We start from the raw sequence: 15025 nt of genomic DNA, 5'->3' as shown, positions 1-15025 counted from the left end.
CATAATGCATACATACATACATAAAAATACATAAGTGTTTATAAGTTTATAAGTATATACATATGTATTTAATATCATCTTTGAAAGTCGCTTTATAAGTGACAAACTTTATTTAAATATATATATACATACTTATACATATAAACAGAATATTCATAAGCACAAACAACTCCAGAGGCACTTTCGTTAAACAGCGCCCATTTATAGAGACGAAAAGTACAAACGCGTTTGTATGTATGCACACATACATACATACATACATATATTATATTATAGAGGCGTACAACAAAAACACACTCCACTTTAAAGTGAAGTTTGTTAAAGAAATTACACCCGACCGCACAAAACAACCCACAATTATAAATAAAAATAAAGCCATATACATAAACACGCACACAAACATCCATACAATTATTATTGTGAGTGTCCAAATGCACAGATGTGTGCACATTTGTATAGCACAAAGTGTCTGCCTGCCACTTTGGTGCAGAACGCACTCGAATAACCCGGGCGTGAGTTCAAGTAAAAACAATTATGAATCGTAATTTTAGTAAATACGCAAAGCAACGCAAAACCACTAAAAATATGCTTGAGATGATGAGATGAGCAAGGCGCACAGTGGAGCTGGTGCTTGTGCAGTGGTTCTCTAATTGGGCGCTGCGGCGCTACTCTACTCCGAGTACTTAAGCGGACGATATTTTTATGCTGTGGCAACAACCGAAACAACAACAAGGGTAAGCGCAGGTTGTCTGCAGGTAATGTGCCTCATTTTTTTCCTCCGAAATTCGGCGGATAAATTTGCAAAAGTCATTAAAATAGCACATTTCGGCGTGAAAAAGTAATCTTATATTTGTTTATAGCTTTGATCGGTGATATACGAGAAACATTCTTTGCAGGTGTCGCAGAAGCCATTAAGCTGTAAAATTGTGGAAAGCGTGAGCTTTATGGCAAATCAACATATTTTACCAGCGGAAATAATATAGAGAAGGTGAAAAATAAACCTGATATCAAATAGAAACGTTGGAAACCCTATAAAGTACATAACATATACATATAAATCAGCGTGATGAGCTGAATCGAATTAGCTATTTCTGTTCAACTGCATATACGCGAACTAATCCTTCAGTTTTTGGGATATCAATCTGAAATTTTACAAGCGTCCCTTCCTTCACAAGAACGAAGTCAAACTCGAAATCGTCCATATCAAACTACTACAGCATATCTTCGAAAAAATTGTTCAGATCAAACCACTATAGCCTATAATCGGCAAACAAACTGATCGTTCAAAATCAAGTTCTCTATTGATCTTTTTTATTAGTGAAAGGTTGTTGTTGTTTTTGTAGCGGCAGAATTCTGCCGAGTTGACAGTCCTCAGCCGGATAAAAATCCGGGTATGTTCCGGTTCCGGTTACGTAAACTGCGGTGCAGTCTTTGTAACTGAAACACAACTTCATTGCAACATAAGAAATAAATTAAATATATTTATACTACTCCTACATACTACTGTTTAAAATATTACCATTTTAATTACACTTCCATATAATTTGCTAATCATCAAACTAGCTTAATTGTTTTTAACAAACTTTTTTTTTAGAAACAAAAATTGGGTCAGATTTCGATTTTATGAAATAAATACATACATACATAAAAATTTCACAATTTTCAATTTCATGGTTCTTTGTGTCACGGCTGCCAACAACACAACCCTCTATCTTTGAGCACACATACATACATAAATATATGTATAAACATTCATACAACCGGCGCTATTTTACAAGTCATTTGGTTGGCCGAGTGAACGCGCACCAGCTGCCCTCAACGGCGATCTGCCGTCAAAGAAATTTAAGATGAGGGTGTTGGTGCAACTGACAAATTCTCTTTGTACGCGCGCAAAAACAACAATAATAAATCGCATTTACACCAGCATCAATGCAAATATATGTATGTATGTATTAGCACGCACGATTTTCTAATCCTCCCTCGCGCATCTAATGCTGACTTCCACTCCCTACCCATTAAATTTATGTGAAATGTGCAGATTGAAGCAACAAAGCAAATACTCTGTGCCGCTGTTGGACACAACACAAACGCCCATCGGCTAATACGATATTTGCACATTTACGTAGCGACAGCTGACTATGCACTCCAGTAACTTTGCAGCGTCAGATTGTGGGTGATGATGAGGAAGAACGTTGCTGCCTCTTACTCAACTCGTTTGGTAATTGTCATATGGCTGAAACACTTCACTCCCGGCCATTATTCCTTGCCACTTTTGTAAGCCTCAAATTCAATTTACTTATCCTCGCAGACAGAGCAAAGCAAAAATCGATTTTCCTGCCACTATACTTTGGAATGAAGCTGTATTTTTTTTGGGGGTAAAATGAATAGAGTTGGAGCAACCTCCTTACCTAGTCAAAACATCAAAGGTATCACGAATTTACAATTGGGGAAATAACTTGTGCAGATGTATAGAAAAAAAGAATTGCTTGTACGGAAATGAAGTTCAACATTCATACATATTCACTTATATGCAGACTCAATCGATTATGTAGTATATTCGCAAATACACTTATACATAGCTACAGTGACTTGTAAAGGTTTTTGTACTTGGTGCGCTTACCTTTCGTAATGCAATTATAATCCAAGCCTATGCAAAGGCCGCAACCGTTCTTTTGCTAGTAGTAGTTTTCATTTCATTCACTTCAACTTCAAATAACTAATCAAGTAGTTATTATTTTTAATATACTTAATGTAGGTATATAAAAACGAGCAAAGGTTAGTAAAATATTTATTAAAAAACTTTTTTTATAACTATTTATTACGTGAAAACTTTAATTCCCAGCTTTGAGTGCAACTCTCGGTTTTGTACAAAAAATCTTCAATTCACACAATTTATACACTATTTAAAATTTCACTGGTCATTTGAATTGTAATTCACTATTATTATACTTTTATTTTACATTTTCTTTATTTTCCGATATTTCAGTACACATAAATTCACTAAAGCCTATAAAACTAGTTAGCTTTATTGTTGGAGCACAGCTCGCACTTGAATGAACATAAAACGTCGGCGGTAAAAACGAATACCGAGCAAGAGAGTACTGTGGGCTAAAATAAGCAAAGCAGCTGCGCAAGGTACAACGCCACACATGACAGCTGTCAGTGGTGGTTTTGTTTTCGCTACATCTTACCATTTCGTTAAAGTCACCATATCTTTATATTACGCTCTACAAAAATTTAAAATAATTACAGTTCTAAATTATTTTAGCATGATACTTGTTGTTGCAATAAATAGGTTGTAGTGGAATAAATTTAGTAAAGTTTCTTGAAAACAAATCCCTTTGCTAGAAATTACTGATAGCACATTTTTATAATTAATTATTCATAAGCTACCTGGCAGCATAAGCCCACACTGAACATACCAGCTACCGAACAGCTGATTTTTTACTTATAGGAATCCAATATCAACTGCTCACATAATTTTTATTTTGATTTGGTATTAGTTCAATTCAGCTTAGAAATGTCGTTCCTGAATGTATTAAACCGGTGTGTAAAAAGATCTCTATCATTGGATATGGTAATAATCTATTGTAATTTACAGGTCATTGCTTGGAGCTGTCAATTTTGCGCAAACTATAGTAAGTCGAGATGCACATGTTTTCAATCGGACTATACTGAAAACTAAACTCCGTTGCCACTTTCCCAAACCACGCGAGGTGAAACGCATTAACGTTCATGGTTGGGATAAGCGTATGTCAACACCAGAAGGACGTCGTGTGTTAATGCGTCGAATACTTAAAGGCAGACATGTCCTATCGCATTAATAATATAGTTCATTGAAAGTGCAAGTGAAAACCAAACAAAATTAAAACAAAAAGCCGGTTGTATAATCCACTCTATGTTTTAGTCATCAATTCATTAAGTATAATTAACAGAGAATACATGAAATGTAATAATTACACTAGTCGTTGAGCACGTTTTTATGTTTTCCCGTCAGAAATTGTGCTGGTCGACGGTAAATTTGCTTAATCGATTTGGAAGTTTTTGCATCAACAGTATTGTAAAGATAGGCCGCCATATTAGACACTTTGGGTCCTTGATTTGTGAACAACGATGTCGGTAGTGGCATTTCACCCAAGGCTAAGCAATTGACTGTGCTTAGTTTGTCGTAGGACATTGCTGGTAGCAAGTATAATTTTTTGAGGTCAATAGCACGCACAATGCCTACAAATCAAGCATTAAATTTATAAAAAAAAAAATTAGAAAGAAATTAATACACACCAATGCCAAAACATTCCAGTGGCCCGCTATTTTCCTCTTCCTTTCGGCACAAGTAAACCAAATTAGCCTCGAAAGCGTGGAGCAGCTCTTCGTTTGTGGATTTATTGGAAACCAAATTCACTAGGTGTAGCTTATCAATAAAAACACTAAAAACGAAAAAAGTATTCTCTTAAGATCGGTTAATTAGTGTTTACAAATTTTTTCTTACCCAAAAGGCACACAATCCGTCAGCCACTCAGCACTACCTTGCAACACTTCGCTCAGTCGTGATAAAAACGTTGCATAACGCAAATCCTTAGCACCCATTTCCCATTCACGTTGATAGCGACTTTCTTGCAGCACAGCCGAAGATAAGACATGTAGGCGATACTCTAGCTTTGAATCACTCTTTTCCTCTTTGAATTCGTCTTGCGTGTAAATCGTGCGATCTAACCTAGCTAGCGCATGAGAATGCAATAATATATCGAAATTATTAATTTCTCGGTTACTTTGCAATTGCACCACATCGGTGGGTCTTATTAGTTGCGTAATAAGGTGCATCACTTCCAAGCCAAATCCTTTATTATAACCCATTGTGTTGATCAGCCACGGCATCTCCGCGAATTCCGTGTTTGAATGACAGTACTCAATGAGTTGTTTAACGGCGCGCATATACGCTTGGGCGCAAAGTATTATGTTGCTGTGTCCAACAGCGTACGCACGTGTAGGTTGGTGGTTAAGAAAGAAGCCAGGTCCTAATAAAGGCTGTGTTAAAACAGTGCAAGAAACTGTTTGTGGTGTGAAAAGTTCCGCTTGCCCAATATCGAGGTCAATGACAAGCACACGTTCACTACGCTCCAAGTGACGGTTTAAAAGATAACGTAGAAGCGTCGACTTTCCCACCGATTTGCCACCGGAGAGTAGAACTTTAGATCGTTTTGTAAAGTATAATTCACGCCACTCCCTAGGTATGCGCAAAGATCTTTCAGTGGCTATGTTTAATACGCAATCCAGCGAATATTCACTGGCATAGAGCGGCCGATCTGGTAGTATGGAATTCATGTTGGGAAAAACATTTTCATTCATATATTTTTTGAAAATATTTTTCAGTTTTTTTCGACGATTGTTACGCTTCAACAGCAGCAATGCATCGCTGCCACTTTCAAAAGCCTTCTCTATACGCTCTAAATCAACTGAACTAAATGCTGATCGCAGAGGATCTATTGAATTTTCAAGATCTTTATCTTTAGTTGAAGGATCGGATGGAATGCTGGTTATGTCAACGCTACAGCAGCCACGTGGTGAAAATATCTCCACCTCTTCATTAAGGCGCGGTTTATAGCCGTATATTTCAACTTGGCCGGCTAGTAGCGTTACAGAAATTGTTCCATATAAATAGAAAGGTTCTTTCACCAGCGCAAGCACAAGATTCGAACTGACAGCGTTTATAAAAATTGAGCTAAAAGTTCTTTGTTCCTGTCTATTGTTTATGATTTCATCTATATTAAAATTCTTAGCTATTTCATCATTAATATTTGCGCTTGTGTCCATTTCATCGTTAAGGGGTTCAACTTCTTCCCCATTTATATGTTGAGTGACCAAATCAACATTATCACTTGCAGTTTCCCCTGCAGCCACTACTTTGGTATCATCATTTACGGGGTTTATGAGCAAATCGACATTGGCATTTTTTAGTTCTTTCTCAGAAACTCCCCGAGAAGCTACTTCTTCACGATTCTTTTCGACAGTTTCTTCCACTGGCTCTGGCGTCGTTACCCTCTCACATATATTAACCGTAATAACAGAGTCTTTTTCACTAACTTTTTGCAAATTTTCGGCAGTGAGTATATCAAAAATCGGTCGTTCAATTTCAACTTCATCTGAGCTTATCACACTTTGATTACTTTCTTGTCGAATGCAGTTTTCTACATTAACGATGCCTATATTGAAAATTGGATTTCGTTTCTTAATCTGTATACTATCTTCACTATCACAATCGCTATTGCAAACATTTCCGCTTGAAGTGTATTTCAAATTTATATCCTCTTCGGGTATTGAGCTTTCATCACTTAATTCTTCATACGAACTGTAATCACTCTCCGAGTTATACAGCTGAAAACCATCTTCATCAACAATTGGTACCAGTTGTGGGCAGTCATTTTCATTTTCAACTTTTTCTTTCAATTTATGCATTATGGGTCCTTTATTTGCTGGCACAAACTGCACGTTTAATTTATGTAACTCAGTTTTGGCATATGCATCCGGTTGTTTTATTTCATTAATTTTACTTTCTACAACCAATTCAACGACCTGTGGCTCATCGTTATCACTATCGAAATCAACATTATGCTCTTTTCCTAAATCGTGTTTCTGTGCAGTGCCTGTAGTCATATAAAAATTATATAGTATGTTTGTAAAATAAATACTGTCACTCACCTCTGTGTATGACTAGATCTTCTGCAACATTTCGTGGCAGTTCATAATCGGGATCGGGTCCCGAAAATATATCAGAGTCATAATCGTAGCCCTCATTTTCACTTTCAGTGTATTCAGAATCAGAATCATCATACTCATAGTCATCAAAGTCATCAAAATAGCGCTCATTTTCATCAGAATCGGAATAAGCATCAGAATCATCAGTATATTGACCATAAGGTCCATTATCATCTTCGTAACTATAATCCTCATCGGAATCATAGTAATCCTCACTATCTTCGCTACCCGAAGTTTCCACATTATTACTTCCATTGTGGTGCACCAAAGGCAAATCAATTTTTAGCTTTTTATTCACAACTTTTGCTTTTTGGTTGTCTTTGGCCGTTTTTTTACCTTTACCATTAATTTTTGCATTTACTTGACCTTCTTCGAGCTTAGTTTTGCCAAGTGTTTTTGCACTATTGTTTTGCTTATTTGGTATGTTGTTGGATTTGTTCTCCTTCTTGGTAGCATCATTTTGTTGAAGCTTCCTCTTCCTACTATTCTGTTCTGACTTTGCTTCAGTTGGAACCTTTATATTACTTTTTGGTTTTCCCATTGTTGTAGGAAGTGGTTTCGTCTTTAACGCCCCTTTACAAGCATTGTCCTTTTTTGTTGGTAGCGGCTTCGTCTTCAACTGATCTTTATGAGCATTGCCCATTTTTGTCGGAAGCGGTTTCGTTTTTAATTCCTCTTTATAAGAATTGTCCATTTTTGTTGGTAGCGGCTTTGCCTTCAATTGATCTTTATGAGCATTGTTCATTTTTTTAGGATGCGGTGCTGTTTTTAACTGATCTTTATGAGCATTCTCGTTCACTTGATTAACTTTGACATTACCATTCTTAAACAGCTTGGTAAGCCGCTGACGCAGCTTATCACTTTTGCCATTAGTCTTTTCAGTTTTCATTATAATAACTTATTTTTATAGAAGCAAGAGTTATACTAAAATCAACTGTTCCAAAACGTGCAAACGAAAAACCAAAACAAATCGCACGTTCCATGGCACTGCGGTGTTGCCATATCTTTCTTTCTTTATAGGTATACATTACGGTGTATATAGCTTACGATTGTGCATGCCGTTTATTGTGAGCAATTTACCTTGTTTTTATTTTAAACACAACTATTGAAGTGTCTTTTGCTGATGTATTTAAAAATTACACAGCATACTTTTTGAATCTACTAACGTGCAAATATCGGAATTGGGCATAAAATTATGTCGTTTAGTACCGAAAACTAAAATTTTTGTGACGTCATCAACGAAGGTGAGTAGATGTACCATTTTTTGCTTCGCGCAAAGGACATGCCATAAAAATACTAATATTCAAATTTTATAGTTATGTTAAGTGTTTTTAATATTTACTGATGCAATATGTTTATAGTGCAACTTAGCCTCAAAATTTGAGTGGTTAGAATGAGTTCCGCCATCCATGTATGTATGTGAATAAATCAAACACAATTACATTTCGCAATATTCTAATTTTATTTATAATGGTATTAGGAGACATAAAGTATAATATTATTTACTTTTTTGATTTTTAAACATTTGCTTTCATCAATAATGGAATTAAATAATTCAAATATTTAATATAAACTATTATTATTTGTATAAAATAAAACATAATTGTACACGGTACACAGAAAAATAAAAAGAACAAAAACTTAAACAACAACAAGAAACATATTTACGTTTATATCTTTTTCTTTGACTTTTGTTGAGAATTTAAATATTTATATACATACATTCAAATTGTTTTTCGCCTCTTGAGGTTAATGTAATATTTATTGCACAAAACAAAAGCCGAAAACAATTAATACATTAATTGTGTTTACGTAGAAACAAACACATACACAGGTTTATTCAAATTAAACTTATCTCTAAAAACAAAAAACCGAAAAAAATACAATAAATATACTTTTAAATAATTCACTCAACAACTAAGGAACTTACAGTTTCAATTTCTTGTGTAGTTAATATGGTATAGTTGACCATTTCAAATCTGCTATAATCTTGTGATTTTTTATGCCATAATTTTTTTTATTGGAACATGTTACCCGAGTGTTTGTGTAATGTTTGTGCTTGTAAAAGTAATATTATTCACCCAGGTACAATAAGATGTACATATTTACACATTTCATAAATAAAGCAACAACAAAAAAATAAATAAATATAAATTACATATTATTTAACAATAAAAAATAATAAATATATTAAAGCTTTTCAAATTAATTGCTATAACTAATATATATAATATGTTTTTCAACTATATTTATATAGTATGACTCATTTTGAATTCACAATTCAAAATAAACTGTTTATGTTGAGTACACTTTACATGTAAAATTTCAACTAGATAACACATCTGTAACAATTTTTTTAATAGTAGTACAATATGTAGGGGGAAATTTTCGCAGACTGATAGTACGATTTTCAACAAATCCTTATCATTATAATATGGCCCGTATAGAATTCGCGCTGAATGGCGCATTCAATAGTTAGTTAGTTACGTTTGTTTATCACTTTTTGGGATAAAAGTCTTAGAGCTTTCAAGTGGTAGTATTTGCATAAAATTAACAAGTTCTATTTAAATTAACTAGTTGGTTATTATTTTTTTTTACTTAACATATTCACTATTTTTGTATATTGTATTAAGCCATCTAATTGTGTTACGGAAGTATCGTAAATATGTATCATTATTAAAGATTCATTTAATAATTGAGTAAAATTTTAAGAATTTGTATTTGTTTACTTTTTGTATAGTATTAATAATTTATTAGTTGTCATGTTGCATGCTCTAGCATTCATAATATACTGCATTTATATTATATATGTATGTATATACATTTTTATGCACATGTAGTACATATTATATTATACACATTCATACGTATTTGTTGGACAGGTTGAATAGTTTATTGCTGGTTTTAGAGAGATTTTTGAAAAATACGCACTTTTCTGTTTTATATGTGAATAAATTCTTTAAATAGTTTGCCTTCTTACTTTTTAACACTTAAAACTATCACACGAGCTTTCGACACGATTTTCTTATTGAAATAAAAACAAAAACTATAAATAAAATCACTATGACTTTTTCTCTGCCTTGCACTTTTGACATTTGAGCAAACCGTTATAAAAAATAATGTCGCTAACAAAAAATTTTAAATAGTTTTTTTTTTAATTAATTTTGCATAGAAAAAATAAATAAATTACAATTTTTTTAGAAATGTATAAAATAAATTAAGAAAATCTATATTAGGTCGTAGCTGGGCTAACTAAAGCAACTTTAAGCGCTTACTTACATACGAGATGTCACATACCTTATTGGATCTGGCAAAGAACTTATAGATTGACTTGAGCAGTAGGAAATTTTGTTGATTTAAATGCTTTTGTTATTGTTAGTAAAAAATGAAAAATATATGTTGCGTTTACAACCGTCTCAGTTGCAGGCGCAGAATCACCGCCGATTAGTTGTGTGCGTTTTTAATTATACCAATTTGATTTTATACTTTAATGCGCGCATTTAGCTGGTGTTCTGCATATGCGCATGCTCAATTAAGATTTCTGCGGCGCCGAAAGACCAAAGCGAATATTGAGCGTATGCGCCACCAGCGGCTGCGTCGACGAGAATGTAGCTTTTCCGAACTTGTGCCACTGCCTTGTGCCTGCGGCGTTACAAAAGCAATCGATAAAATTTTATTTTCATTTAATAACCATTTCACTTACTTCTTTGCGGCGTATTTCGCGAACGAGCGTGTAGAATGGTTCATCAATGCAATGTCGCTCACATGCGGACGTCTCAAAGAACGGACAACCAAACTGATTTGCCAAATTTTTGCCCTCTTCAGTGGTTACCTGTTGCAAAGAATTTAATAATATTTCTTAAGTTTTCGATGTTATAGAAATTATAGAAATTTACCTTTCTTGCTAAAACCAAATCGATTTTGTTCGCAATTAGTACCAATGGTATGTCTTCGGATAGTCGTACGCGTTGTATTAGTTTACGATACTCTGACGCCTCTTGAAAGCTATGCCGGTCTGTCACTGAGTAACATATTATGAAACCTTCACCACAACGCATATACTGATCACGCATGGCCGTAAACTCAACCTGGCCAGCAGTATCGAGTATGTCCAGCAGCGCGGCATCACCATCAATCACTGCTTGCTGTTGATAGGAATCCTCTGCAAATAAATATTTTATATGAGATATTTTTTTTTACTTTTATTAAGAGCATATTATTACCGATAGTTGGATCGTGGTAGTCCGTAAAGCTATGACTTACGAATTGCAAGGTGACAGCTAAAATGAAAAAAAAGAATTTCATTAATTTCTGTTTTATTCAAATTGAGAGACTGTGCTAATTTACCTGATTTACCAACCCCACCATCTCCAAGTATGACAATCTTGTATACACGCAGTTCGTGTGGCGTATTTCGTTTCTCTGGCATTTTTCCACAAGCTTATTCCTTTGGTTGGGCGAGTAATTTTAGATCTTAAACATTGCAGCCATAGCGAATATTTTAAATGTTTTCCGGATCCTAATTTATTTGCTCTACGGAAAATTATAATATTAGTCTTAATACACAGTACATTATATTGCCGACTACTCCGTCCGGTATTAGGTATTACTCTGTCTTCACATAATAAACACAACTTTTGAAAATGTTGATGTTAAATTAGTTTATAATTAAAGTTTGTAAAACAAATCAAAAGCATGTTGAAGTACAAGTGTACAAACAAGTAAAACTTCAACTTTTTTAAATTATTTTCTCTTTTGTATATCACTTCACTGTTTACCTGGATTTTTTCGCAGCGCCAACCAACTAAAACCAGCGACTATTAAACAAATTAGGAATTAGACATTTAATTGTCCATAACCATTTTTGTATTTGCACGCACTTATTTTCAATAACAATATGACGAAATATAATTTATTTATGCTTGTAATGCCAAATTTTAAAATCAATTTAGGTGCGACATTTTCATAATGATTCGATTTTTCAACTTTTCATGTGTATTTGGTGGCATTATGTACTGTCAACAATGACAGCTGAAGCAAAAACAATAACATTGCAGATTGTATAGATATATATGTGTATGAATGTTTGTTCTTACAACGAACACAGAGTGGTGTCCTTATCAGCTGGTTTCGTGTGTAGAATTAAAAAGGCATATTTCACCATACTAAAACTAATTAGACCCATTAGTGTGCTGTACTAAATGTTTTTAAAGCAGGTTTTTAAAGGGGAATACGAGTTGCTGGTTAGAACGTTTTTAATATATGCGCATTCTACCAATAAGAGCAGATGCTGGTAAGCCTTTGGCGATTTCATATCTATTCCATGATAATGAATTTTTGCCTATGTATTGTACATTATTTGATAGAAGGCATTTGGAATTATCCCTCTCTGAAATAGACTTGCTCAAAAGGTAGTACTGCGTTATTAAAACTTTGAAGCTAGTCTTTCTAAATTAAAGAATTACTGGGTATGAGAAACGTGGTAAATTAAAGCCAATCTTTACAGCTGAAATCGATATAATTTGAACACTTTGATATATCGATAATAATTGAAGGCCAATTCGATTTTAAATACATGTCTCACTTTAGTAAACAAAATTAAGTTTAAGCAAAAAATAGTTTTAAAAATGTAAATAGTGTATTTTTGAATAAAACAAGATTTTTCTTTGCAATATAAGATATCTAAAGTGTAAATTATGGATGGAAACAAAGGTGCAACTCACCATATAAGACAAAATTATTGCAGGAATCGCTTAGAATACAGAAGAGGTCGGCGGTTAAGAGCTGTTAAGGTATAACACTGACTTTATAAAAGTAAATGTTTAATCTGAGTATCTATAACTTTTTTTTTACAAAATCAACAGGTCTACACAGTAGCAAATGAATCAAAACACCTTCTAGTATTTGGAGTGCCGAGGATTAATTTAAAACAAGAGATCAAGTGTAAACTTAAACGCTGTGGAGATATTGAATTTATGCAATGTGTTACAGATGAGATGGCAAGAAAAGGTTAACTAAAAGCAGTTAATATGCAAAATATCATATTAATTATGTACTTAACTTTATAGTGGAGTTAGAAGCCTTCACTGATGTGTACCATGTAAAATTTACAAAAGTGCAGACAGCGCGCTTTGCTAAGCGGTATTTAGATGCACAAGAATTTTATGGCGGTATACTTCATATATCGTATGCACCGGAGTACGAAACCACTAATGAACTTCGAGAGAAACTCTTCCAGAGAAAAGCCGAAATTAAACACAGACAACAAGTGAACGAAAAATTGGCGTTAATAATGTCAACTGATGCTCAGTGTAGTGAACCGCTAGATAAGAAGAGAAAGGAACCTTAAGATACTGACAATAGACTGGTATTAACGTAAAAAATAGTATATAATTTAGACTAAAAAATAATCGGAGTGATTTGGAAATATAAGATTTGCTTTTATTTGTTCTTGCCTCATGAAAAAACGTTAGCGATTTAAATACATAAGAATGCATAAAAATATGTATGTGTTTTCACTACTTAATAATAATAATTTACCGAACTACGCATTTAAAATTATTATTGACCACACAATTATGTGTTTTAACTAGTTTTGAATTTAACATAAAAGCTTTTGTTTTAGAACTGCTATTTAGTTTTGCGCAAATCATGATACATTGTCAGAAATGGTATCCGCTTCTGCCATAATTCTGTACCGAAGTAAACCCAGAAACTGTAAAAAATTTAAATATAAATTAAATTCCGAATTGAAACATAAGTATTGCGTTTGAATAACTTACAGTCCAAAAAGAGCACCACCTAAATGCGCAGCATGATCAAAGAACTTCCAGCCTAATATGCAACCAGCCAGATCGAATCCCATTATAACTTTAATGGCCTTTGTAGTAAATAAAAATAAGATTATCTTTGATAAAGCTATGCGGGATTAAAACTCACCGCTCCCGCCGAAAAATTCAGCATAGGCAGGAATAATATGCTTAGCTGCGTGTCTGGATACTTGGCACAAACATAAGCCAAAATCGCCATTATCGCACCGGACTGAAGTATTGATTAAATAATAAATATAAAATTTTGTACAATATGAATTTTTATAAATAAAAGAAACTTACCGCGCCTATTGAAAGTCCTGCCTTAGAAGTCACCGTTTTATAGATAATACTTGACAAGCTGGCAATCACACCCGCACTCAAATATACACCTAAAAACTGTTCTTTTCCCAAAGACAAAACGCCTGCGTTGGAAAAGCTATGCAAAACATACATATTGGCGAATAAATGGAACATTGAGTAGTGGCTGAAAGTCGATAGGAACATTGGCCAACAAACGGCACCTGGAAAAGTTATATGAAATATATTTGTAACATTTTAGTAAAATCTTGAATAAACCTACGTCCTGCAGGATTCGAACAAAAATAAGTCATCATAGTGTTACGCAATGATGGTACACGCCAAAGTCCAAATACTATTACATTCAATGCACAAAGTGGCACAAACACCCGCTCACCGGGTGTAAGTTTATCCCAATGTTGTTTCACTTCCTGTTTTAGTTCTTGCCACACATTTCTCTCCTGGCTGACGTTTTGTCTTCGTAGCCAAGGAAATTTACTTTGACGTGCCTTTTCTATCATCATATTACGTGTGTTCTCATATTCAAGTATAGTTACACTCATGAAGCATCCAACACTGAACTGGAGAAGGTAAAAAATTATTCTTTAAAATGTCTACAATTTCCAAATAATTTTTTAATAATACCGCGCCCGTGAATACAAGAGCCTTCACTACGTTACTTGGCGGCACTGCTCCACCCAAAGTATAATTCTCGAATGGTGGCGATGTTTGTAGGCTGCCGCTACGTGGTGGACGCTGATGGCGTGGACTGCTACGCATCGAGCGCACTATTATTGTATGTGGTCGCAGTAATTTACTACTGTAACTGGGCAATAATGGTTCGCTGTTGTTTCATACAAGCATTTTTTGTTAATAAACATTCGCGTGCTTAAAGTCTTGAAATACTCACGCAATTTGCCGGGTCCAGCTGCGACATAACGCTCTATGTAGAAGCATGTTTTATTTCGTGACTTCTACAACAATTTTTCTTAATAAAATGCAATGTTTCGCAATTTTAACATGCCCCCATTGAATTAAAAACAGCTGTTTATTCCAGTTTGTTTTCATTCCTAATTTGACAGCAGCAAACAGCTGACAGCCGATTTCTAATTCGATTAGTTTTCAAATACCCTCGGAGAAAAAATTATTTAAAAATAATTTAA

The 15025-nt window shown here is 34.2% G+C and overlaps 6 protein-coding genes across 7 annotated transcripts in view; 2 read left to right on the top strand and 4 right to left on the bottom strand.

Moving 5' to 3' along the window:
• LOC120770958 (dystroglycan) overlaps positions 1 to 3080 on the bottom strand; it is an 83011-nt gene extending 79931 nt beyond the window's left edge. For both annotated transcript variants that reach the window (XM_040098686.1, XM_040098687.1), the window contains exon 1: positions 2621 to 3080. The gene's annotated coding sequence lies outside the window, so the exon portion shown is untranslated. The remainder of the gene's footprint in view (positions 1 to 2620) is intronic.
• A 354-nt stretch (positions 3081 to 3434) lies between these two features.
• Positions 3435 to 3964, top strand: LOC120771417 (39S ribosomal protein L34, mitochondrial). The gene is made up of 2 exons (XM_040099398.1): positions 3435 to 3546; positions 3602 to 3964. The coding sequence occupies exons 1-2, from the start codon at positions 3521 to 3523 to the stop codon at positions 3822 to 3824; spliced, it is 249 nt and encodes an 82-aa protein (XP_039955332.1). The 5' UTR covers positions 3435 to 3520; the 3' UTR covers positions 3825 to 3964.
• LOC120771416 (polynucleotide 5'-hydroxyl-kinase NOL9) lies at positions 3883 to 7699 on the bottom strand. The gene is made up of 4 exons (XM_040099397.1): positions 6697 to 7699; positions 4490 to 6641; positions 4282 to 4427; positions 3883 to 4224 (listed from the first exon to the last, which is right to left on the bottom strand). Exons 1-4 carry the CDS (start codon positions 7640 to 7642, stop codon positions 3962 to 3964), a joined length of 3507 nt encoding a protein of 1168 aa, XP_039955331.1. The 5' UTR covers positions 7643 to 7699; the 3' UTR covers positions 3883 to 3961.
• A 1280-nt stretch (positions 7700 to 8979) lies between these two features.
• On the bottom strand, positions 8980 to 11772 carry LOC120771995 (GTP-binding protein Rit2). The gene is made up of 6 exons (XM_040100352.1): positions 11532 to 11772; positions 11101 to 11286; positions 10977 to 11033; positions 10650 to 10915; positions 10457 to 10585; positions 8980 to 10395 (listed from the first exon to the last, which is right to left on the bottom strand). Exons 2-6 carry the CDS (start codon positions 11180 to 11182, stop codon positions 10282 to 10284), a joined length of 648 nt encoding a protein of 215 aa, XP_039956286.1. The 5' UTR covers positions 11183 to 11286; positions 11532 to 11772; the 3' UTR covers positions 8980 to 10281.
• Positions 11773 to 12318: 546 nt separating this feature from the next.
• Positions 12319 to 13257, top strand: LOC120772330 (RNA-binding protein 48). The gene is made up of 3 exons (XM_040100873.1): positions 12319 to 12545; positions 12618 to 12762; positions 12822 to 13257. The coding sequence occupies exons 1-3, from the start codon at positions 12450 to 12452 to the stop codon at positions 13100 to 13102; spliced, it is 522 nt and encodes a 173-aa protein (XP_039956807.1). The 5' UTR covers positions 12319 to 12449; the 3' UTR covers positions 13103 to 13257.
• LOC120772329 (presenilins-associated rhomboid-like protein, mitochondrial) lies at positions 13170 to 14917 on the bottom strand. The gene is made up of 7 exons (XM_040100872.1): positions 14773 to 14917; positions 14508 to 14706; positions 14146 to 14443; positions 13866 to 14086; positions 13693 to 13794; positions 13536 to 13633; positions 13170 to 13468 (listed from the first exon to the last, which is right to left on the bottom strand). The coding sequence occupies exons 1-7, from the start codon at positions 14817 to 14819 to the stop codon at positions 13384 to 13386; spliced, it is 1050 nt and encodes a 349-aa protein (XP_039956806.1). The 5' UTR covers positions 14820 to 14917; the 3' UTR covers positions 13170 to 13383.
• Positions 14918 to 15025: the final 108 nt, after the last annotated feature.

This window comes from Bactrocera tryoni, chromosome 3 (genome assembly GCF_016617805.1).
Source record: "Bactrocera tryoni isolate S06 chromosome 3, CSIRO_BtryS06_freeze2, whole genome shotgun sequence".
Taxonomy (NCBI): Eukaryota; Metazoa; Arthropoda; class Insecta; order Diptera; family Tephritidae; genus Bactrocera; species Bactrocera tryoni.
This window is presented reverse-complemented; position numbering and strand designations above follow the sequence as displayed.